This window comes from Pseudorasbora parva, chromosome 16, assembly GCF_024679245.1.
Source record: "Pseudorasbora parva isolate DD20220531a chromosome 16, ASM2467924v1, whole genome shotgun sequence".
NCBI lineage: Eukaryota > Metazoa > Chordata > Actinopteri > Cypriniformes > Gobionidae > Pseudorasbora > Pseudorasbora parva.
Window position 1 is genome coordinate 45404677 of NC_090187.1, and position 25282 is coordinate 45429958.

At 44.5% G+C, this 25282-nt stretch overlaps 1 protein-coding gene across 1 annotated transcript; it reads left to right on the top strand.

Moving 5' to 3' along the window:
• The first annotated feature begins 359 nt into the window (after positions 1-359).
• On the top strand, positions 360-24042 carry LOC137043091 (long-chain fatty acid transport protein 2-like). The gene is made up of 10 exons (XM_067419190.1): positions 360-940; positions 5420-5629; positions 9923-10081; positions 10341-10465; positions 13761-13955; positions 19131-19221; positions 19694-19892; positions 19988-20085; positions 23212-23342; positions 23758-24042. The coding sequence occupies exons 1-10, from the start codon at positions 463-465 to the stop codon at positions 23932-23934; spliced, it is 1863 nt and encodes a 620-aa protein (XP_067275291.1). The 5' UTR covers positions 360-462; the 3' UTR covers positions 23935-24042.
• Positions 24043-25282: the final 1240 nt, after the last annotated feature.

The window sequence follows — 25282 nt, forward strand, 5'->3', positions numbered from 1 at the left end:
AGAGAAGCCAATGCTGAATAAAGTCGTAGTTTTTGTTATTTTTGGACCCAAATGTATTTTGGATGCTTCAAGAGACTCTAATTAACCCACTGATGTCTCATATGGACTACTGTGATGATGTTTTTATTCCCTTTCTGGACATGGACAGTATAGTGTGCATACACTTGCATACGCTCTCGGACTAAATATAAAATATCTTAAACTGTGTGTGAAGATGAGCGGAGGTCTGACGGGTGTGGAGCGACATTAGGGAGAGGAGTTAATGACAGGAGATTCAGTTTTGGCTGAACTAACCCTTTTAACGTTTGGAAGTAACTTGCACAACACTGGACAGGATGTGGTGTTTGTGCAGTAAGCTTAGCTTTTTTTCTGAGCTGAGGATTGAAACTAATCGCGTCGCTCCGCCTCAGAAACGGCTTTACTCGCTGTTTTTGTGGGACTCTCGCCTCTTTAACAGCAGAAATGCTCCTGCTTTCAGTGCTCCTGGGCGGATTGCTCTTTTTTCCTCTAATGATCAGGGTGTTCTTCCCCTGTTTCTGGACAGACTTTGTTTATCACGCAGAACTGTTGCGGATTTTACTGAAGTTCGCGTCCCGCAGGAGAAGGCGACCATTGTTTTTCGCGCTGGATAGATTCTTAGAGCAGGTCGAAACGCGGCCAAACAAGACGTTTATTGTTTTCGAGAACGAGAGTTACTCGTTTAAAGACGCCGACAGAGAGAGCAACCGAATCGCGAACGCGTTGCGCGACGCGTCGGTTCTGAACGCGGGAGACGCGGCGGTTCTGTTCATGCTGAACGAGCCCGCGCTCATCTTCTGCTGGCTCGCGCTGGCCAAACTCGGCTGCGCATGCGCACTCCTCAACAGCAGCATCCGCGCGAGGAGTCTGGTCACGAGCTTCCGTTGCTGCCCCAGAGCCAAAGTTCTGATCGCATCGGCAGGTGAGACTCAAACCGAGTAAAAGTAACTTCATTACTTGGGTAAAAGTAAAAGTACTAGTACTGGTCAAATATTACTCCTTTACAAGTGAAAGTTCTAAAAACAGATGTTTACTTATAGGGTTAGTTCACCCAAAACTGAACCTTCTGTCATTAACTCCTCCCCCTAATATCGCTCCACACCCGTAAGACCTCCATCTTCACACACAGTTTAAGATCATTAAAAAACGGTTAATGAATCAGCGAATTGATTCATGATTCGGATCGCGTGTCAAACTGCATCAATCACGAGACATTGACGATCCGAATTATAAATCAATTCGCTGATTCATAACCGTTTGAATCTTTATTTGAGGATTGAACACAAACCCGGAAGAGAAGCCAATGCTGAATAAAGTCGTAGTTTTTGTTATTTTTGGACCCAAATGTATTTTGGATGCTTCAAGAGACTCTAATTAACCCACTGATGTCTCATATGGACTACTGTGATGATGTTTTTATTCCCTTTCTGGACATGGACAGTATAGTGTGCATACACTTGCATACGCTCTCGGACTAAATATAAAATATCTTAAACTGTGTGTGAAGATGAACGGAGGTCTTACGGGTGTGGAGCGACATTAGGGAACTAACCCTTTAACTAAAAGTACAGAAGTATTTATTTTCAAAAGTACTTAAGTATCAAAAGTAAATGTCCTTCTTTATGTCGCCGCATTATTGTATTATAGTTGTATAAATGCACATTATGCCATCATGGTTTAAGCCAGTCAGTGACGCTCCATCTGACATACTAGCAGACGACTAACTTAAACTCATTTAAATACTTGTAGAAAAGTTACAAAGCTGCTGTCACTTTAAGGCCGAATGCACGGATCCAATACACTGATACACATCTGATATTCTCACACTGTTCACCTTCACTGAAGACAGAATCAACTTTGTTTATGTGAATACTCCACTAAATGAGCATTTGGACATCCGTCTTCTTCCATTTTGCTCTAAACTATAAATCAGTGTTTAATAAATGCTGTGAAATCATTGAACTTCACAAGACTCTACAAGAGTGATTCCTGAAAGGCTTTCTGCAAAAACCCAAACACCTTTTAAAGAAGAAAAAAATCATCACTGACTTTCAAAGCTGCGACAGAAACGACTTTCCACTTCGAGGACCTTGATAGAAATGTAGTGGAGGAAAGAGGACGATATTTGTCTTTCAGATGGAGTGAAGTTAAAGTCAGAAGATTACAGAAAAAATAATACTCCAGTAAAGCACAGAGACTCAAACAGTGAACTTCAGTACAGGACTCGAGTAAATGTGTTGAGTTACTGTCCAGCTCTGCAAACCGAGCCAAAATAATCCCGGGAAAGAGCTAACGTTCCTACAGTAACGTCAATAGAAGTGTTCTCTAAACGTCAGCACAAACACATTATTCAAAATGTTTCAGTTGGACGTTCCACTTAAATGTTACCACTTGTTTCAGAACATTCACATTCAAAAGTTTGAATTAAGATACAATGGAATGTTCAAATAACGTTCACACAACCAAGAAAAAACGTTTTGAAAGCATTTTAAAAATTGGACGTTCGGAGCATTCAAAAATAACGATTAGGCCTACCTTAAGGACAAATAGAATTGTGAGATTTACTCGTTATTCTGTCGTTTTTCCTCAGATTCGCGGGTTTATTTTCCAAGATTCTGAAATATAAACTCACAATTGCGAGTTATAGGTATAAACACACAAATGTAAGAAAAAGAGAGAAATGAAATGTGAGAAAAAATGTTATAGGCTATGTTTAAAAGTTATCTATGTGATTGTGATTGTCTGAGGTGATGTTGTGATTGTGTGAGGTGATGTGATGTTGTGATTGTGTGAGGTGATGTGATGTTGTGATTGTGATTGTCTGAGGTGATGTTGTGATTGTGATTGTCTGAGGTGATGTTATGATTGTGATTGTCTGAGGTGATGTTATGATTGTGATTGTCTGAGGTGATGTTGTGATTGTGATTGTCTGAGGTGATGTTGTGATTGTGATTGTGTGAGGTGATGTTATGATTGTGATTGTCTGAGGTGATGTTGTGATTGTGATTATCTGAGGTGATGTTGTGATTGTGATTGTCTGAGGTGATGTTGTGATTGTGTGAGGTGATGTTGTGATTGTGATTGTCTGAGGTGATGTTGTGATTGTCTGAGGTGATGTTATGATTGTCTGAGGTGATGTTATGATTGTGATTGTCTGAGGTGATGTTATGATTGTGATTGTCTGAGGTGATGTTATGATTGTGATTGTCTGAGGTGATGTTGTGATTGTGATTGTCTGAGGTGATGTTGTGATGTTGTGATTGTCTGAGGTGATGTTATGATTGTGATTGTCTGAGGTGATGTTGTGATTGTGATTGTCTGAGGTGATGTTATGATTGTGATTGTCTGAGGTGATGTTGTGATTGTCTGAGGTGATGTTATGATTGTCTGAGGTGATGTTATGATTGTGATTGTCTGAGGTGATGTTATGATTGTGATTGTCTGAGGTGATGTTGTGATTGTGATTGCCTGTGGTGATGTTGTGATTGTGATTGTCTGTGGTGATGTTGTGATTGTGATTGTCTGAGGTGATGTTGTGATTGTCTGAGGTGATGTTATGATTGTGATTGTCTGAGGTGATGTTGTGATTGTGATTGTCTGAGGTGATGTTATGATTGTGATTGTCTGAGGTGATGTTGTGATTGTGATTGTCTGAGGTGATGTTGTGATTGTGATTGTCTGAGGTGAAGTTGTGATTGTCTGAGGTGATGTTATGATTGTGATTGTCTGAGGTGATGTTGTGATTGTGATTGCCTGTGGTGATGTTGTGATTGTGATTGTCTGTGGTGATGTTGTGATTGTGATTGTCTGAGGTGATGTTGTGATTGTCTGAGGTAATGTTATGATTGTAATTGTCTGAGGTGATGTTGTGATTGTGATTGTCTGAGGTGATGTTATGATTGTGATTGTCTGAGGTGATGTTATGATTGTGATTGTCTGAGGTGATGTTGTGATTGTGATTGCCTGTGGTGATGTTGTGATTGTGATTGTCTGAGGTGATGTTATTATTGTGATTATCTGAGGTGATGTTGTGATTGTGATTGTCTGAGGGGATGTGATTGTGATTGTCTGAGGTGATGTTGTGATTGTGATTGTCTGAGGTGATGTTGTGATTGTGATTGTCTGAGGGGATGTGATTGTGATTGTCTGAGGTGATGTTGTGATTGTGATTGTCTGAGGTGATGTTGTGATTGTGATTATCTGAGGTGATGCTGTGATTGTGATTGCCTGAGGTGATGTTGTGATTGTGATTGTCAGAGGTGATGCTGTGATTGTGATTGTCTGAGGTGATGTTGTGATTGTCTGAGGTGATGTTTTGATTGTGATTGTCTGAGGTGATGTTGTGATGTTGTGATTGTGATTGTCTGAGGTGATGTTGTGATTGTGATTGTCTGAGGTGATGTTGTGATTGTCTGAGGTGATGTTATGATTGTGATTGTCTGAGGTGATGTTGTGATTGTGATTGTCTGAGGTGATGTTGTAATTTTGTTTATCTGAGGTGATGTTGTGATTGTGATTGTCTGAGGTGATGTTGTGATGTTATGATTGTAATTGTCTGGGGTGATGTTGTGATTGTGATTGTCTGAGGTGATTTTGTGATTGTGATTGTCTGAGGTGATGTTGTGATGTGATTGTGATTGTCTGAGGTGATGTTGTGATTGTCTGAGGTGATGTTATGATTGTGATTGTCTGAGGTGATGTTGTGATTGTGATTGTCTGAGGTGATGTTGAGTTGATGTTGTGATTGTCTGAGGTGATGTTGTGATTGTGATTGTCTGAGGTGATGTTGTGATTGTCTGAGGTGATGTTATGATTGTGATTATCTGAGGTGATGTTGTGATTGTGATTGTCTGAGGGGATGTGATTGTGATTGTCTTAGGTGATGTTGTGATTGTGATTGTCTGAGGGGATGTGATTGTGATTGTCTGAGGTGATGTTGTGATTGTGATTGTCTGAGGGGATGTGATTGTGATTGTCTGAGGTGATGTTGTGATTGTGATTGTCTGAGGTGATGTTGTGATTGTGATTGTCTGAGGGGATGTGATTGTGATTGTCTGAGGTGATGTTGTGATTGTGATTGTCTGAGGTGATGTTGTGATTGTCTGAGGTGATGTTGTGATTGTCTGAGGTGATGTTGTGATTGTCTGAGGTGATGTTGTGATTGTCTGAGGTGATGTTGTGATTGTGATTGTCTGAGGTGATGTTGTGATTGTCTGAGGTGATGTTGTGATTGTCTGAGGTGATGTTGTGATTGTAATTGTCTGAGGTGATGTTGTGATTGTCTGAGGTGATGTTGTGATTGTGATTGTCTGAGGTGATGTTGTGATTGTCTGAGTGATGTTGTGATTGTGATTTTCTGAGGTGATGTTGTGATTGAGTTGTGTGTGTGTTTGTGTCTCAGAGCTGCAGCAAGCTGTCGAGGAGGTGAGTGATGATCTCCAGCAGGATGTGAGCATATTCATCACATCTTCATCAGAGCTCAAATCCTCACACATGAAGAGTCTGAGCCGAGCCGCACAGGAATCCTCCGACGCAGCTGTTCCTCGAGCCCTCAGAGCACACGTGTCCTTCACATCGCCTGCGGTCTACATATACACTTCTGGAACCACAGGTGAATCCATCTACATATACACACCTGGAACCACAGGTGAATCCATCTACATATACACACCTGGAACCACAGGTGAACCCATCTACATATACACATCTGGAACCACAGGTGAACCCATCTACATATACACATCTGGAACCACAGGTGAACCCATCTACATATATACATCTGGAACCACAGGTGAACCCGTCTACATATACACACCTGGAACCACAGGTGAACCCATCTACATATACACATCTGGAACCACAGGTGAACCCATCTACATATACACACCTGGAACCACAGGTGAACCCATCTACATATACACATCTGGAACCACAGGTGAACCCATCTACATATACACACACCTGGAACCACAGGTGAACCAATCTACATATACACTCCTGGAGCCACAGGTGAACCCATCTACATATACAGACCTGGAACCACAGGTGAACTCATCTACATATACAGACCTGGAACCACAGGTGAACCCATCTACATATACACACCTGGAACCACAGGTGAACCCATCTACATATACACATCTGGAACCACAGGTGAACCCATCTACATATACACATCTGGAACCACAGGTGAACCCGTCTACATATACACACCTGGAACCACAGGTGAACCCATCTACATATACAGACCTGGAACCACAGGTGAACCCATCTACATATACACACACCTGGAACCACAGGTGAACCCATCTACATATACACTCCTGGAACCACAGGTAAACCCATCTACATATACAACCTGGAACCACAGGTGAACCCGTCTACATATACACACCTGGAACCACAGGTGAACCCATCTACATATACAGACCTGAAACCACAGGTGAACCCGTCTACATATACAGACCTGGAACCACAGGTGAACCCATCTACATATACAGACCTGGAACCACAGGTGAACCCATCTACATATACACACATCTGGAACCACAGGTGAACCCATCTACATATACACACCTGGAACCACAGGTGAACCCATCTCCATATACACACCTGGAACCACAGGTGAACCCATCTACATATACACATCTGGAACCACAGGTGAACCCATCTACATATACACACCTGGAACCACAGGTGAACCCATCTACATATACACTCCTGGAACCACAGGTGAACCCATCTACATATACACACCTGGAACCACAGGTGAACCCATCTACATATACACACCTGGAACCACAGGTGAACCCATCTACATATACACATCTGGAACCACAGGTGAACCCATCTACATATACACACCTGGAACCACAGGTGAACCCATCTACATATACACACCTGGAACCACAGGTGAACCCATCTACATATACACACCTGGAACCACAGGTGAACCCATCTACATGTACACACCTGGAACCACAGGTGAATCCATCTACATATACACATCTGGAACCACAGGTGAACCCATCTACATATACACATCTGGAACCACAGGTGAACCCGTCTACATATACACACCTGGAACCACAGGTGAACCCATCTACATATACAGACCTGGAACCACAGGTGAACCCATCTACATATACACACACCTGGAACCACAGGTGAACCCATCTACATATACACTCCTGGAACCACAGGTGAACCCATCTACATATACAGACCTGGAACCACAGGTGAACCCGTCTACATATACACACCTGGAACCACAGGTGAACCCATCTACATATACAGACCTGAAACCACAGGTGAACCCGTCTACATATACAGACCTGGAACCACAGGTGAACCCATCTACATATACAGACCTGGAACCACAGGTGAACCCATCTACATATACACACATCTGGAACCACAGGTGAACCCATCTACATATACACACCTGGAACCACAGGTGAACCCATCTCCATATACACACCTGGAACCACAGGTGAACCCATCTACATATACACACCTGGAACCACAGGTGAACTCGTCTACATATACACACCTGGAACCACAGGTGAACCCATCTACATGTACACTCCTGGAACCACAGGTGAACCCATCTACATATACACACCTGGAACCACAGGTGAACCCATCTACATATACACGCCTGGAACCACAGGTGAACCCATCTACATATACACATCTGGAACCACAGGTGAACCCATCTACATATACACGCCTGGAACCACAGGTGAACCCATCTACATATACACACCTGGAACCACAGGTGAACCCATCTACATATACATACCTGGAACCACAGGTGAACCCATCTACATGTACACACCTGGAACCACAGGTGAATCCATCTACATATACACATCTGGAACCACAGGTGAACCCATCTACATATACACATCTGGAACCACAGGTGAACCCGTCTACATATACACACCTGGAACCACAGGTGAACCCATCTACATATACAGACCTGGAACCACAGGTGAACCCATCTACATATACACACACCTGGAACCACAGGTGAACCCATCTACATATACACTCCTGGAACCACAGGTGAACCCATCTACATATACAGACCTGGAACCACAGGTGAACCCGTCTACATATACACACCTGGAACCACAGGTGAACCCATCTACATATACAGACCTGAAACCACAGGTGATCCCGTCTACATATACAGACCTGGAACCACAGGTGAACCCATCTACATATACAGACCTGGAACCACAGGTGAACCCATCTACATATACACACATCTGGAACCACAGGTGAACCCATCTACATATACACACCTGGAACCACAGGTGAACCCATCTCCATATACACACCTGGAACCACAGGTGAACCCATCTACATATACACACCTGGAACCACAGGTGAACCCATCTACATATACACACCTGGAACCACAGGTGAACCCATCTACATATACACATCTGGAACCACAGGTGAACCCATCTACATATACACACCTGGAACCACAGGTGAACCCATCTACATATACACATCTGGAACCACAGGTGAACCCATCTACATATACACACCTGGAACCACAGGTGAACCCATCTACATATACACATCTGGAACCACAGGTGAACCCATCTACATATACACATCTGGAACCACAGGTGAACCCGTCTACATATACACACCTGGAACCACAGGTGAACCCATCTACATATACACACCTGGAACCACAGGTGAACCCATCTACATATACACACCTGGAACCACAGGTGAACCCATCTACATATACTCACCTGGAACCACAGGTGAACCCATCTACATATACACACACCTGGAACCACAGGTGAACCCATCTACATATACACACCTGGAACCACAGGTGAACCCATCTACATATACACACCTGGAACCACAGGTGAACCCATCTACATATACACACCTGGAACCACAGGTGAACCCATCTACATATACTCACCTGGAACCACAGGTGAACCCATCTACATATACACACACCTGGAACCACAGGTGAACCCATCTACATATACACACCTGGAACCACAGGTGAACCCATCTACATATACACACCTGGAACCACAGGTGAACTCGTCTTCATATGCACACCTGGAACCACAGGTGAACCCATTACATATACACATCTGGAACCACAGGTGAACCCATCTACATATACACATCTGGAACCACAGGTGAACCCATCTACATATACACACCTGGAACCACAGGTGAACCCATCTACTTATACACACCTGGAACCACAGGTGAACCCATCTACAAATACACATCTGGAACCACAGGTGAACCCATCTACATATACACACCTGGAACCACAGGTGAACCCATCTACATATACACACCTGGAACCACAGGTGAACCCATCAGTCGTGCTGCTGAGCCAATGAGAATACAGAAACTTCCCCAGAACACTAAGGGGTTCAGATCAGTTGTGTTCAATAATGTTACAAAATCCGACAAACATGAAACAGATTCAGAGTAAAGCATTTGTTTGTTTTCAGAAGGATTTCATGTGTGATATAGTGAAGCAGAGGCTGCTTTCAGTGTCAAACATTCATATGGAGTGTGAAGTCTTTGCCAGTTGATGACGTGTGTGTGTGTGTGTACTTGTTTATATTACATTGACCAAATGTCCCCACGATGTAAATGGATTCATAAACATACTAAATGATGTTTTTTTGAAAATGAAAAAATGCAGAATGTTTCCTGTGATAGGTAGGTTTAGGGGCTGTGTGTGTGTGAGTGTGTGTGTGATGGGTAGGTTTAGGGGCAGTGTAAGGGGATATAAAATACGGTTTGTACAGTATAAAAACCATTACGCCTATGGAATATCCCCACAATTCACAAAAACCTAACGTGTGTGAGTGTGTGTGTGTGTGTGTGTCAGGTCTTCCTAAAGCAGCCGTGATCAGTCAGACTCGTCTGTTGGCCGCTCTCGCTGTGCTGGCGTCGAATGGCGTAACACACACTGATGTGATTTACACGACTCTTCCTCTCTATCACACGGCGGGCTTCCTCGTGGGCTTCCTGGGCTCCGTAGAGACAGGTGTGTGTGTGTGTGTGTGTGTTTTCTGTTTGAATTAAGATTATTTTTCTCACCCCATTGGCAGATTATTTATCTTATTTTAAGCAAAAACTCTCTTCATTTTGAGTTATTTTTCCCAAAACAAGACAATTAATTTAGCTTGTCTAGTAAATGTTTCTTAATGTAAGAATTTAGATGTTTGGACTAGAAACAAGACAAAAATACTGAGTAAGAAAAGCATTTTTTGCAGTGTAATAATCTCCGTTTGTCTCGTTTTCAGGCTCCACTATAATATTGCGCCGCAAGTTCTCCGCGTCTCATTTCTGGGACGAGTGTCGAGCTCATGAGGTGACGGTGATTCAATATATCGGAGAAGTTCTGCGCTATCTCTGCAACACACCGAAGGTACGTCATAACACACACCAGACAACACACACACACACACACCAGACAACACACACCTACACTGAAGAAATGCTTCAGCGTGTGAGTGTGTGCAGGTTTAAGGGGTTAAACTCATCATGAAGTCTGCTGCTGTTTTCTGCTCTGAGCCGTATATCGAGTCCATCCCTTCACAAACAAGATCAGATGTGGGCGGGGCTTCAGTGTGTTTGCAGGGAGTTGATTGGATGGCTGTGGTTTGCTATTGGCTGATCTCATATGAGTGACAGGTGGCCCCGCCCTCGTCATCAGAGAAGAGATGAAAATATTCTGACTCAAGATTATTAACACAATAATGACGAGCAGCCATAAAGCGTTTGTGATTTTGATTTCATGGGGACTTTAATGTACAGTCACAGTGTATTAGTTTACAGTCGTGTTTATGTCAGCTGACTGAAACACTGAGTAGATTTAGAGTTCTGGCAGCTTGTGCGGTCATGTGTATGTGTGTGAGAGAGAGAGAGAGAGAGAGAGAGAGAGAGAGAGAGAGAGAGAGCGAGAGCGAGAGAGAGAGAGAGAGAGCGAGAGAGAGAGAGAGAGCGAGAGAGAGAGAGAGAGAGAGCGAGAGAGAGAGAGAGTGTGTGTGAGTGAGTGAGTGTGTGTGTGTGTGTTAAAGTGAGTGTGTGTGAAAGTGAGAGTGTGTGAGTGTGTGTATGTGTGTTTGAGAGTGAGTGTGAGTGTGTTTGTGTGTGTGTGTGTCATACAGCTGTTACTCTCTGTAAACTGACTCCAGCACAGCTGGTTCTTCAGAATAGCTCTGGTTCTCACTCTTGCCATCAGACGTCCTGGCCTGGAGTTTTGGAGGTAAACGATGAATACTCTTACTTTGGTCACTGAAACCGGATGAGCTCATGTGACGCCGCTGTCAGCCAATCAAAACGGCCGGCGAGGGCGGGGCCTGATCTCGGAATAGCAGCTGGCCTTTACTGGGAAAGCGATCTCCTGGACATGAGTGCAGAGATCACGTTTTATTCCAGCTTTCACTCGGGACTGGACTGTACATTCCAGCGCGGGTCACTGGGTTTCCTCATCTGTAATCCGTGTCGATCCCACTCCGGTCAGGAGCAAGCGGCGCGGTCTCAATGAAGCCGATACCGGAGTAATGTACACTGCAGTTACTCCACTGGCCACTAGAGCGGCTCCAGAAGGAGCAGAACCTCATTGAGCCTCATATTAAAACGCTCAACTTTACAGCAGAAAAACAAATGTTTCAATTAGTCTGGGACACATTGTGGTTTTGGTCTATACGGCTAATTTTGTCCTTCATGACGACTGCGAGGGGTGAATTATTTTATAACTCATTCGTTGACATTATATAAAGCCTTAAAGGGTTAGTTCAGCCAATAATGAGCCTGATGCTGATCTGCTGACCCCCAGGGCATCAACATGTCGGTGTGTGTGTTTCTTCAGGAGAACACTAATGAAGATGTTTAACTCAACCGCTGCTGTGTGTCGGTCATAATGATGTGAATGGGGAACAATTCCATGAGAGCAAAACAAACAAACAAACACGCTTAGACAACACACACACACACACTGCTGCTGGTGACGACACACTGATGTCTGAAGACACGAACCGATCGGTTTCTGAGAGAAACTCAACAGTATTTGTGTTATTTTTACCTCATATCAGACGAATCTCATTGGTCAGTTTCTGTTGATCATCTGTCCGTCATCGGCTAAAGCCCGCCCTGATGATCTCATTGGTCAGTTTCTGTCGATCATCTGGCCGTCATCGGCTAAAGCCCGCCCTGATGATCTCATTGGTCAGTTTCTGTTGATCATCTGTCCGTCATCGGCTAAAGCCCGCCCTGATGATCTCATTGGTCAGTTTCTGTTAATCATCTGTCCGTCATCGGCTAAAGCCCGCCCTGATGATCTCATTGGTCAGTTTCTGTTGATCATCTGTCCGTCATTGGCTAAAGCCCGCCCTGATGATCTCATTGGTCAGTTTCTGTCGATCATCTGTCCATCATCGGCTAAAGCCCGCCCTGATGATCTCATTGGTCAGTTTCTGTTGATCATCTGTCCGTCATCGGCTAAAGCCCGCCCTGATGATCTCATTGGTCAGTTTCTGTTAATCATCTGTCCGTCATCGGCTAAAGCCCGCCCTGATGATCTCATTGGTCAGTTTCTGTTGATCATCTGTCCGTCATTGGCTAAAGCCCGCCCTGATGATCTCATTGGTCAGTTTCTGTTGATCATCTGTCCGTCATCGGCTAAAGCCCGCCCTGATGATCTCATTGGTCAGTTTCTGTCGATCACCTGTCCGTCATCGGCTAAAGCCCGCCCTGATGATCTCATTGGCCAGTTTCTGTTGATCATCTGTCCGTCATCGGCTAAAGCCCGCCCTGATGATCTCATTGGTCAGTTTCTGTCGATCACCTGTCCGTCATCGGCTAAAGCCCGCCCTGATGATCTCATTGGTCAGTTTCTGTCGATTATCTGTCCGTCATTGGCTAAAGCCCGCCCTGATGATCTCATTGGTCAGTTACTGTTGATCATCTGTCCGTCATCGGCTAAAGCCCGCCCTGATGATCTCATTGGTCAGTTTCTGTTGATCATCTGTCCGTCATTGGCTAAAGCCCGCCCTGATGATCTCATTGGTCAGTTTCTGTCGATCATCTGTCCGTCATTGGCTAAAGCCCGCCCTGATGATCTCATTGGTCAGTTTCTGTTGATCATCTCTCCGTCATTGGCTAAAGCCCGCCCTGATGATCTCATTGGTCAGTTTCTGTCGATCATCTGTCCGTCATTGGCTAAAGCCCGCCCTGATGATCTCATTGGTCAGTTTCTGTCGATCATCTCTCCGTCATCGGCTAAAGCCCGCCCTGATGATCTCATTGGTCAGTTTCTGTCGATCATCTGTCCGTCATTGGCTAAAGCCCGCCCTGATGATCTCATTGGTCAGTTTCTGTCGATCATCTGTCCGTCATCGGCTAAAGCCCGCCCTGATGATCTCATTGGTCAGTTTCTGTTGATCACCTGTCTGTCATCGGCTAAAGCCCGCCCTGATGATCTCATTGGTCAGTTTCTGTTGATCACCTGTCCGTCATCGGCTAAAGCCCGCCCTGATGATCTCATTGGTCAGTTTCTGTTGATCATCTGTCCGTCATCGGCTAAAGCCCGCCCTGATGATCTCTTTAGCTTCGGAACGGCTCATCGGAATCCTATGGGTGACGTCATGGACACTATGTCCATATTTTTTTACCGTCTATTGTCAGGAGTGGTCTGTGATTGGTTGGTTTGTGTTTTCCAGAGGGAGAGCGATAAAAAGCACGGTGTGCGTTTGGCCATCGGGAACGGACTCCGGCCGGACGTTTGGAGGGAGTTCCTCCAGAGATTTGGTCACATCCAAATCCGGGAGTTTTACGGCTCCACGGAGGGCAATCTGGGATTCGTGAACTACGCGGGTCGGATCGGCGCCATTGGACGGGTCAGCTGGCTGCACAGAGTAAGTCGAGGTCATGTGACCCCATGGGCGAGTAAGGCCAAGGTCATATGACCCCATGGGCGAGTAAGGCCGAGGTCATGTGACCCCATGGGCGAGTAAGGCCGAGGTCATGTGACCCCATGGCCGTCGGAAGCAAATAAAAAGTGGGCGGGTCCTCGCTCTAAGAAGCCTCTTCGGACCCACTTTATATTAGGTGGCCTTAACTACTATGTACTAACATTGTAATTAATCATTTAAGACAATGCAATAATTGTGTACATACATGTTTTTACATTGTACTTACATTTAAAAAAAATAACTGCATGTACTTACGTCTGTAATTAATTTCTGTAGTTACATTTGTAATTACACAGTTGGCACTTCCCTTAAACTGACCCACACCACCACACCTGTCCCTAACCCTACCCGTATCTCACCCACACCACCACACCTGTCCCTAACCCTGCCCGTATCTCACCCACACCACCACACCTGTCCCTAACCCTGCCCGTATCTCACCCACACCACCACACCTGTCCCTAACCCTACCCGTATCTCACCCACACCACCACACCTGTCCCTAACCCTACCCGTATTTCACCCACACCACCACAACTGTCCCTAACCCTGCCCGTATCTCACCCACACCACCACACCTGTCCCTAACCCTACCCGTATCTCACCCACACCACCACACCTGTCCCTAACCCTGCCCGTATCTCACCCACACCACCACACCTGTCCCTAACCCTACCCGTATTTCACCCACACCACCACACCTGTCCCTAACCCTACCCGTATCTCACCCACACCACCACACCTGTCCCTAACCCTACCCGTATCTCACCCACACCACCACACCTGTCCCTAACCCTACCCGTATCTCACCCACACCACCACACCTGTCCCTAACCCTACCCGTATTTCACCCACACCACCACACCTGTCCCTAACCCTACCCGTATCTCACCCACACCACCACACCTGTCCCTAACCCCACCCGTATCTCACCCACACCACCACACCTGTCCCTAACCCCACCCATATCTCACCCACACCACCACACCTGTCCCTAACTCTACCCGTATCTCACCCACACCACCACACCTGTCCCTAACCCTACCTGTATCTCACCCACACCACCACACCTGTCCCTAACCCTAACCGTATCTCTCCCACACCACCACACCTGTCCCTAACCCCACCCGTATCTCACCCACACCACCACACCTGTCCCTAACTCTACCCGTATCTCACCCACACCACCACACCTGACCCTAACTCTACCCGTATCTCACCCACACCACCACACCTGTCCCTAACTCTACCCGTATCTCACCCACACCACCACACCTGTCCCTAACTCTACCCATATCTCACCCACACCACCACACCTGTCCCTAACTCTACCCGTATCTCACCCACACCACCACACGTGACCCTAACTCTACCCGTATCTCACCCACACCACCACACCTGTCCCTAACCCTACCCGTATCTCACACACACCACCACACCTGACCCTAACTTTACCCGTATCTCACCCACACCACCACGCTTGACCCTAACTCTACCCGTATCTCACCCACACCACCACACCTGACCCTAACTCTACCCGTATCTCACCCACACCACCACACCTGACCCTAACTTTACCCGTATCTCACCCACACCACCACGCTTGACCCTAACTCTACCCGTATCTCACCCACACCACCACACCTGACCCTAACTCTACCCGTATCTCACCCACACCACCACACCTGTCCCTAACCCCACCCGTATCTCACCCACACCACACCACCACACCTGTCCCTAACCCTACCCGTATCTCACCCACACCACCACACCTGTCCCTAACCCTACCCGTATCTCACCCACACCACCACACCTGTCCCTAACTCTACCTGTATCTCACCCACACCACCACACCTGTCCCTAACCCTACCCGTATCTCTCCCACACCACCACACCTGTCCCTAACCCCACCCGTATCTCACCCACACCACCACGCTTGACCCTAACTCTACCCGTATCTCACCCACACCACCACACCTGTCCCTAACTCTACCCGTATCTCACCCACACCACCACACCTGTCCCTAACCCTACCCGTATCTCACCCACACCACCACACCTGTCCCTAACCCCACCCGTATCTCACCCACACCACCACACCTGTCCCTAACCCCACCCGTATCTCACCCACACCACCACACCTGTCCCTAACCCTACCCATATCTCACCCACACCACCACACCTGTCCCTAACTCTACCTGTATCTCACCCACACCACCACACCTGACCCTAACTCTACCCGTATCTCACCCACACCACCACACCTGTCCCTAACCCTACCCGTATCTCACCCACACCACCACACCTGTCCCTAACCCTACCCGTATCTCACACACACCACCACACCTGACCCTAACTTTACCCGTATCTCACCCACACCACCACGCTTGACACTAACTCTACCCGTATCTCACCCACACCACCACACCTGACCCTAACTCTACCCGTATCTCACCCACACCACCACACCTGTCCCTAACCCTACCCGTATCTCACCCACACCACCACACCTGTCCCTAACCCTACCCGTATCTCACCCACACCACCACACCTGTCCCTAACCCTACCCGTATTTCACCCACACCACCACACCTGTCCCTAACCCTGCCTGTATCTCACACACACCACCACACCTGTCCCTAACCCTGCCTGTATCTCACCCACACCACCACACCTGACCCTAACTCTACCCGTATCTCACCCACACCACCACACCTGTCCCTAACCCTACCCGTATCTCACCCACACCACCACACCTGTCCCTAACCCCACCCGTATCTCACCCACACCAAACCACCACACCTGTCCCTAACCCTACCCGTATCTCACCCACACCACCACACCTGTCCCTAACCCTACCCGTATCTCACCCACACCACCACACCTGTCCCTAACCCTACCCGTATCTCACCCACACCACCACACCTGTCCCTAACCCCACCCGTATCTCACCCACACCAAACCACCACACCTGTCCCTAACCCTACCCGTATCTCACCCACACCACCACACCTGTCCCTAACCCTACCCGTATCTCACCCACACCACCACACCTGTCCCTAACCCTACCCGTATCTCACCCACACCACCACACCTGTCCCTAACCCTACCCGTATCTCACCCACACCACCACACCTGTCCCTAACCCTACCCGTATTTCACCCACACCACCACACCTGTCCCTAACCCTGCCTGTATCTCACACACACCACCACACCTGTCCCTAACCCTGCCTGTATCTCACCCACACCACCACACCTGACCCTAACTCTACCCGTATCTCACCCACACCACCACACCTGTCCCTAACCCTACCCGTATCTCACCCACACCACCACACCTGTCCCTAACCCCACCCGTATCTCACCCACACCAAACCACCACACCTGTCCCTAACCCTACCCGTATCTCACCCACACCACCACACCTGTCCCTAACCCTACCCGTATCTCACCCACACCACCACACCTGTCCCTAACCCTACCCGTATCTCACCCACACCACCACACCTGTCCCTAACCCTACCCGTATCTCACCCACACCACCACACCTGTCCCTAACCCTACCCGTATCTCACCCACACCACCACACCTGTCCCTAACCCTACCCGTATTTCACCCACACCACCACACCTGTCCCTAACCCTACCCGTATCTCACACACACCACCACACCTGTCCCTAACCCTACCCGTATCTCACACACACCACCACACCTGTCCCTAACCCTACCCGTATCCACCTCAATATCAGTAAAAGTGCTTTGCAATACAATTTGAACACAGTAAGTACACAGTACTTAAGGCCACCTGAAAGTGGAGCCTTTTTTTACTGGAGGAAACGTTAGATGCCATTTACATTAAATACAAATATACCGTTTACTAAACGATTGATTGGAAAAGACTAAATTACATAAATCAGTGAGTCTTATTAAAGGAGTACTTCAGCGCTGGGAAGATGAATCTGTATTTAAACTGGGTCATCAGTGTTGTAGAAATTTGAAATTATTTTTTAATTCGGTGCTTTTTAGACTGAGAAAAGAGAGAAAACTTATTTTTGTCTCATGGGGATGAAAGACTACAATTCCCAGAATGCTGTGAGTGAGATCTCCACCCCCATGAGCGAGTGCTAAACATGAGGAAATGGCTCCCTCTGCTGGCTGGAGTCTTTAGCCTCTGGCCAATAATTCCTCTGATGGCACAAATTGACAATATTTGCGTCATTGGAGTAATTTTTCCAGAAATAAAATGCATAAATCTCTCGTCTCAGGAGGATATGAGGAGGGGAAGCACAATCATTTGAATATACTCCAGGGTTTCTACTGATATAAAGCCATATGCTAATCGCTGAAGTAACCCTGTAACTGTGGCGGTAAAGACACGTCATCATATTTTGACGCAAATCGATCAGAGGTTCGAATCCCCCTTTTGTCGAAATCGCTCTACTCCCTTTTCCCATCACACATCAGATCAGAACACTGCAAAAACTGCTTCTCTTACTTAGCACTCAAAATGAAGAGAGTTTTTGCTTAAAATAAGATAAATAATCTGGGAATGGGGTCAGAAAAATAATCTTGTTTTCTGTTTGAATTAAGAGTATTTTTCTCACCCCATTGGCAGATTATTTATCTTATTTTAAGCAAAAACTCTCTTCATTTTGAGTTATTTTCCCCAAAACAAGACAATTACTTTTGCTTGTCTAGTAAATACTTCTTAATGTAAGAATTTTTAGATGTTTGGACTAAACAAGACAAAAATACTGAGTAAGAAGAGCATTTTTTTGCAGTGAGAGGCATTTATTTTCAATAAAAATTGAGAAAATATTAGAAAAGTGGAAATAAAGCATCTAACGTGTTTAATAATAAGTGTTTCAGTCAGGGCAACAGACGTGTGCTGAATTAGAGATGATAAAAGCGAGCGGGTCAAATATCATTGGTTGTAAAAAGTGGCCGGGTCTTGTCCCACACACACACACACACACACACACACACACACACACACACACACACACACACACACACACACACACACACACACACACACACACACACACACACACACACACAAACAATGGTTCCGACGCCCATGTGTGACTCACTGTGTTTTTCTCTCGTCATACAGAAGTTGTTTCCTTACGCACTCATTCAATACGACACGGAGCGAGACGAGCCGGTCAGAAACTCCACAGGCCTGTGTGTCGAGGTGCCTAAAGGTCAGAGGTCACTCACATGCACTCCCTCTAGAGTCCCATATAAAGAACTCAACTCAAGTGTGCACTGTTTTCTTGTTTCCAGTCCAAATATCTAAATATTCTTAAATCAAGATGCATTTACTAGATCAGTAAAATGACATAAGAGATTTTTTCTCTTGTGTTCTGGGGAAAAATATCAAAATGAGTTTTTGCTTAAAACAGGCAAAATGATCTGTCAATGGGGTGAGAGAAATAATCTTAATTCTGATTGGGACGGAAACAAGAAACAAGATTTCAATCAGAAATAAGATTATTTTTCTCACCCCATTGGCAGATCATTTTGCCTGTAGCTGAAGTGTTCATATAGTGCTACTCATTAGTCCTGCATTACTTCCACACACCTATTAATAACGGACCATTAATATTAAGTGTTACCACAATCATATTTAATCTCAAAGCATCATATTGTGTTTATGATCTTGTGTGTGTCTAGGACAGACGGGCCTTCTGGTGTCCAAGATCACCGGACTCGCTCCATTCGTGGGTTACGCGCAAAACGAGCCGCAAACGGAGAAGAAGAGGCTTCGTGATGTCTTCCAGATCGGCGATCTGTACTTCAACAGCGGAGATTTGCTGAAGATCGACCGCGACAACTTCATCTACTTCCAGGACCGAGTGGGCGACACATTCAGGTGCTCTCAGCGGCCGTCAGGTATCAGACTGGGAGATCAATCTGATTGGTGGAGCTGATGGGTGTGTGTGTGTGTGTGTGTGTGTGTGTGAGCAGGTGGAAGGGAGAAAATGTGGCCACCACTGAAGTCTCGGATATCATCAGCGCGCTCACATTCGTCCAGGAGGTCAATGTCTATGGAGTTCGAGTGCCAGGTGCGGTTAATCAATCATCAATCAGTCAACTTTATTAATAAAGCGTGTTTTCACGCTCGTTCTTAAGCCGATTATGCCTAATAATCCGACAATGATTACGGTCATGTAACCGCGGTAACCCGTTTTCTTTTACCGGAGTAAGCTCATAAACGGCGTTAGCATAAACCGCTCGACTCAGGGAGTTTTTTGCCTCTTATTTCGCGCGGCATGTAAACGCATTAACCTGCTTTCTGTCGGCTTATTGAAGAGCGCATGTGTGATCGGTGACAAAAACACACACTTACAGCAGATTTAAACGCATCCAGACAGAGCGAGCGTTTAGCATGAAATAAGGACATATATCCCAAACGCAGACTCCTTTAAGAGCCATAAACCGTAAAGATGTGTTCTCATCTCAGTCAGCAGAAGTAGAAGAGGTTCAGTCAAATATGAGAGAATAATGAATAACGAATGAGAGAATAATATGAGCCGTAAATCTCCCGCTGACGCGCTTTATTAACATCACAACTGACGGAACATTAGGAGTACTCCGGACATTATTATTATTGACGTCACTATAAGGAAATAACCGCTTTATTAATACAGTCATGTAAACGCGTAAAACTGCTTATTTCAGTAAGATGATGTTTGAGTTATCAGCTAATGGTGTGCATGTAAACGCACTCAACGCCGATTGTGTCAGAGCAGCTTCAGTGTTAAACAGGACAATACTGCAGCAGAATTAGATTGGGCTGTACAGTCGTTCTGGAGTAAACAGTGATGTTATCAGCTTATTTTAATTTATCAGAGAGAGACAATGCTGGCAGATCAGGATTATAGTTTATAGAATTAAATAAGACCTCATTAATTAATGTTATTTGTATATTTAGTTGAATAACTCTGATCATAATGTTAGTGTCCCCAACTGAGCGAGCCAAGCCAAAGGCGACCAAAGGAACCGAAACTCCATCAGGGCATGATGGAGAAAAATAAACCTTAGAGAAACCAGACTCAGTTCTCCTCTGGCCTATTAACACACAGTGGAGGATTATTATTCTGGACACCGCACAGCTCAGGTGATTGTGGTTCAGGTGTGCTAATGTGTGTTTGTTTGTGCATTTGTTTGTTTGTTTGTGTGTTTGTTTGTGCGTTTGTTTGTGCATTTGTTTGTTTGTGCGTTTGTTTGTTTGTGCATTTGTTTGTTTGTGCGTTTGTTTGTTTGTGCATTTGTTTGTCTGTTTGTGCATTTGTTTGTCTGTTTGTGCATTTGTTTGTCTGTTTGTGCATTTGTTTGTTTGTTTGTGCATTTGTTTGTGTGTCTGTTTGTGCATTTGTTTGTCTGTTTGTGCATTTGTTTGTTTGTTTGTGCATTTGTTTGTCTGTTTGTGCATTTGTTTGTCTGTTTGTGCATTTGTTTGTCTGTTTGTGCATTTGTTTGTGTGTCTGTTTGTGCATTTGTTTGTCTGTTTGTGCATTTGTTTGTCTGTTTGTTTGTGCATTTGTTTCTTTGTCTGTTTGTGCATTTGTTTGTTTGTCTGTTTGTGCATTTGTTTGTTTGTCTGTTTGTGCATTTGTTTGTTTGTCTGTTTGTGCATTTGTTTGTCTGTTTGTTTCTGTTTGTTTGTGCATTTGTTTGTTTGTCTGTTTGTGCATTTGTTTGTCTGTTTGTTTCTGTCTGTTTGTGCATTTGTTTGTTTGTCTGTTTGTTTCTGTCTGTTTGTGCATTTGTTTGTTTGTCTGTTTGTGCATTTGTTTTTTTGTCTGTGCATTTGTTTGTTTGTCTGTTTGTGCATTTGTTTGTGTGTCTTTTTGTGCATTTGTTTGTCTGTTTGTTTGTGCATTTGTTTGTCTGTTTGTTTGTGCATTTGTTTGTTTGTCTGTTTGTGCATTTGTTTGTTTGTCTGTTTGTGCATTTGTTTGTTTGTCTGTTTGTGCATTTGTTTGTTTGTCTGTTTGTGCATTTGTTTGTTTGTCTTTTTGTGCATTTGTTTGTTTGTCTGTTTGTGCATTTGTTTGTTTGTCTGTTTGTGCATTTGTTTGTGTGTCTTTTTGTGCATTTGTTTGTCTGTTTGTTTGTGCATTTGTTTGTCTGTTTGTTTGTGCATTTGTTTGTTTGTCTGTTTGTGCATTTGTTTGTCTGTTTGTTTGTGCATTTGTTTGTTTGTCTGTTTGTGCATTTGTTTGTTTGTCTGTTTGTGCATTTGTTTGTTTGTCTGTTTGTGCATTTGTTTGTTTGTCTTTTTGTGCATTTGTTTGTCTGTTTGTTTGTGCATTTGTTTGTTTGTCTGTTTGTGCATTTCTTTGTTTGTCTGTTTGTGCATTTGTTTGTGCATTTTTTGTGTGTTTGTTTGTCTTGTTTGTTTGTTTGTGTGTTTGTTTGTTTGTTTGTGTGTTTGTTTGTTTGTTTGTGTGTTTGTTTGTGCATTTGTTTGTGTGTTTGTTTGTCTTGTTTGTTTGTGCATTTGTTTGTGCATTTGTTTGTTTGTGTGTTTGTTTGTCTTGTTTGTTTGTGCATTTGTTTGTGTGTTTGTTTGTTTGTGTGTTTGTTTGTGCATTTGTTTGTGTGTTTGTTTGTGCATTTGTTTGTGTGTTTGTTTGTGCATTTGTTTGTCTGTTTGTGCGTTTGTTTGTGCGTTTGTTTGTCTGTTTGTGCGTTTGTTTGTTTGTGTCTGTTTGTGCGTTTGTTTGACTGTTTGTGCGTTTGTTTGTCTGTTTGTGCGTTTGTCTGTTTGTGTCTTGTTGTGCGTTTGTTTGTCTGTTTGTGCGTTTGTTTGTTTGTGTGTTTGTTTGTGCATTCGTTTGTGTGTTTGTTTGTGCATTTGTTTGTGTGTTTGTTTGTGCATTTGTTTGTCTGTTTGTGCGTTTGTTTGTGCGTTTGTTTGTCTGTTTGTGCGTTTGTTTGTTTGTGTCTGTTTGTGCGTTTGTTTGACTGTTTGTGCGTTTGTTTGTCTGTTTGTGCGTTTGTCTGTTTGTGTCTTGTTGTGCGTTTGTTTGTCTGTTTGTGCGTTTGTTTGTTTGTGTGTTTGCCTGTTTGTGCATTTGTTTGTTTGTGTCTTGTTGTGCGTTTGTTTGTCTGTTTGTGCGTTTGTTTGTTTGTTTGTGTGTTTGCCTGTTTGTGCATTTGTTTGTTTGTGTGTGTGTGTGAAGGTCACGAGGGCCGGATTGGAATGGCGGCTCTAAAACTGGAGGATGGGATGGAGTTCGATTGCTCCGGTGCGTTTGATCACGTCTGCAGGTTTCTGCCCGCTTACGCTCGGCCGCGTTTCATTCGCATTCAGGTGAGCTGTGTTTATTACAGTCCGTTTAAATCACTTGAAAAGTCCAGCTTGCAATACACTGCAACACATGCTTTCCTTACTTAGTATTTTTGTCTTGTTTATAGTCTAAATATCTAAAAAATTCTTACATTAATGTGTGTTAATAGGGGTGAGAAAAATAATCTTAATTCTAAAACATTATTTTTCTCACCCCATTGGCAGATTATTTATCTTATTTTAAGCAAAACAATTTTTTTCCCCAAAACAAGACAATAATTTTACTTGACTAGTAAGAATTTTTTTGATATTTTGAATAGAAATAAGACATAAATACTAAGTAAGAAGCGCATGTTTTGCAGTGTAGATAGAAAAACCCTACCTGATGTGAAAAGCCAGAAGAAATATTTCAGCACAGATGAATGATTTTTTTCCGCAGAGCTCGATGGACGTGACGGAAACCTTCAAACAGACGAAGCTCCGGCTGATGGAGGTCGGATTCGACCCCAACTTGACCTCTGACCCGATGTACTTCCTGTGTGAGCGCGAGAGGTCGTACGTCTCTCTGACCCCGGCCATCCACCAGCAGATCCTCGCTCACCGCATCAAACTCTGATTTATGATCATTATTCATGTGTAGGTCAAATATGACATTACTAATCAAAAGCTGCTTTTTAATCTCTGCGTTTCCTGCCCTCACTGCAAAAAATGCTCTTCTTACTCAGTATTTTTGTCTTGTTTCGAGTCCAAACATCTAAAAATTCTTACATTAAGAAACATTTTATAGACAAGTAGAAATTATTGTCTTGTTTTGGGAAAATAACTCAAAATGAAGAGAGTTTTTGCTTAAAATAAGATAAATAATCTGCCAATGGGGTGAGAAAAATAATCTTATTTCTGATTGAATTAAGATTATTTTTCAACCATCGACTACCATAGTAGGGGAAAATACTGTAGTAGTGAAGGGTTGCTCTCTCTGCTCTATTACAAACACGCAAAAATGCTTTTCTTACTCAAAAATAACTCAAAATAAAGAGTTTTTGCTTAATATAATGTGTGTGTGTGTGTTTTCTGTTTGAATTAAGATTATTTTTCTCACCCCATTGGCAGATTATTTATCTTATTTTAAGCAAAAACTCTCTTCATTTTGAGTTATTTTTCCTAAAACAAGACAATTACTTTTGCTTGTCTAGTAAATGTTTCTTAATGTAAGAATTTTTAGATGTTTGGACTAGAAACAAGACAAAAATACTGAGTAAGAAGAGCATTTTCTGCAGTGCACTGAAGACTCAAAAACTGCGATGGAACGGTTCCTCCAGAACACACACGTATGATCTCTCTCTCCAGACCCACAAAAATATGATATTCCCCCGTCATCATTTACTCTTCTCATGCCATTCCACACCCATGAGACTGTCATTCATCTTCAGAACAAATGAGACTTTATCACTATACACACTATATGGCCAGAAGTATTGTGACGCCGCTCTATAGTTCAGGTGTTCAGTCTCTTCATGGCCACAGGTGTGTAACTCCAGCTCTCGGCCTGCAGACGCTTCTACACACATTAGTGAAAGAATGGGTCGCTCTCAGGAGCTCAGTGAACTCAAGCGTGGGGCCGTGATAGGCTGACACCTGTGCAATAAGGCCATTCCTGACATTTCCTCACTACTAAATATTCCACGCTCAACTGTTAGTGGGATTAGAACAAAGAGGAAGCCATTGGGAACAACAGCAACTCAGCCACGAAGTGTTAAATCCCAGAGCGGGGTCAGCGCATGCTGAGGGTCACAGTGCGCAGAAGTCTCCAACTTTCTGCAGAGTCAACAGCTCCAGACCTCCAGACTTCTGTGGCCTTCAGATGAGCTCAAGAACAGCGGAGAGAGCTTCATGGAATGGGTTTCCATGGCCGAGCAGCTCATCCAAGCCTTACATCACCAAGAGCAATGCAAAGCGTGGGATGC

Coding starts and splice junctions, on each gene's coding strand:
- LOC137043091 (XM_067419190.1), top strand. CDS start 463: ATGCTCCTGCTTTCAGTGCTCCTGGGCGGATTGCTCTTTTTTCCTCTA. Junction 5,630..9,922: donor ATACACTTCTGGAACCACAG/GTGAATCCATCT, acceptor TGTGTGTGTCAG/GTCTTCCTAAAGCAGCCGTG. Junction 20,086..23,211: donor CTATGGAGTTCGAGTGCCAG/GTGCGGTTAATC, acceptor GTGTGTGTGAAG/GTCACGAGGGCCGGATTGGA.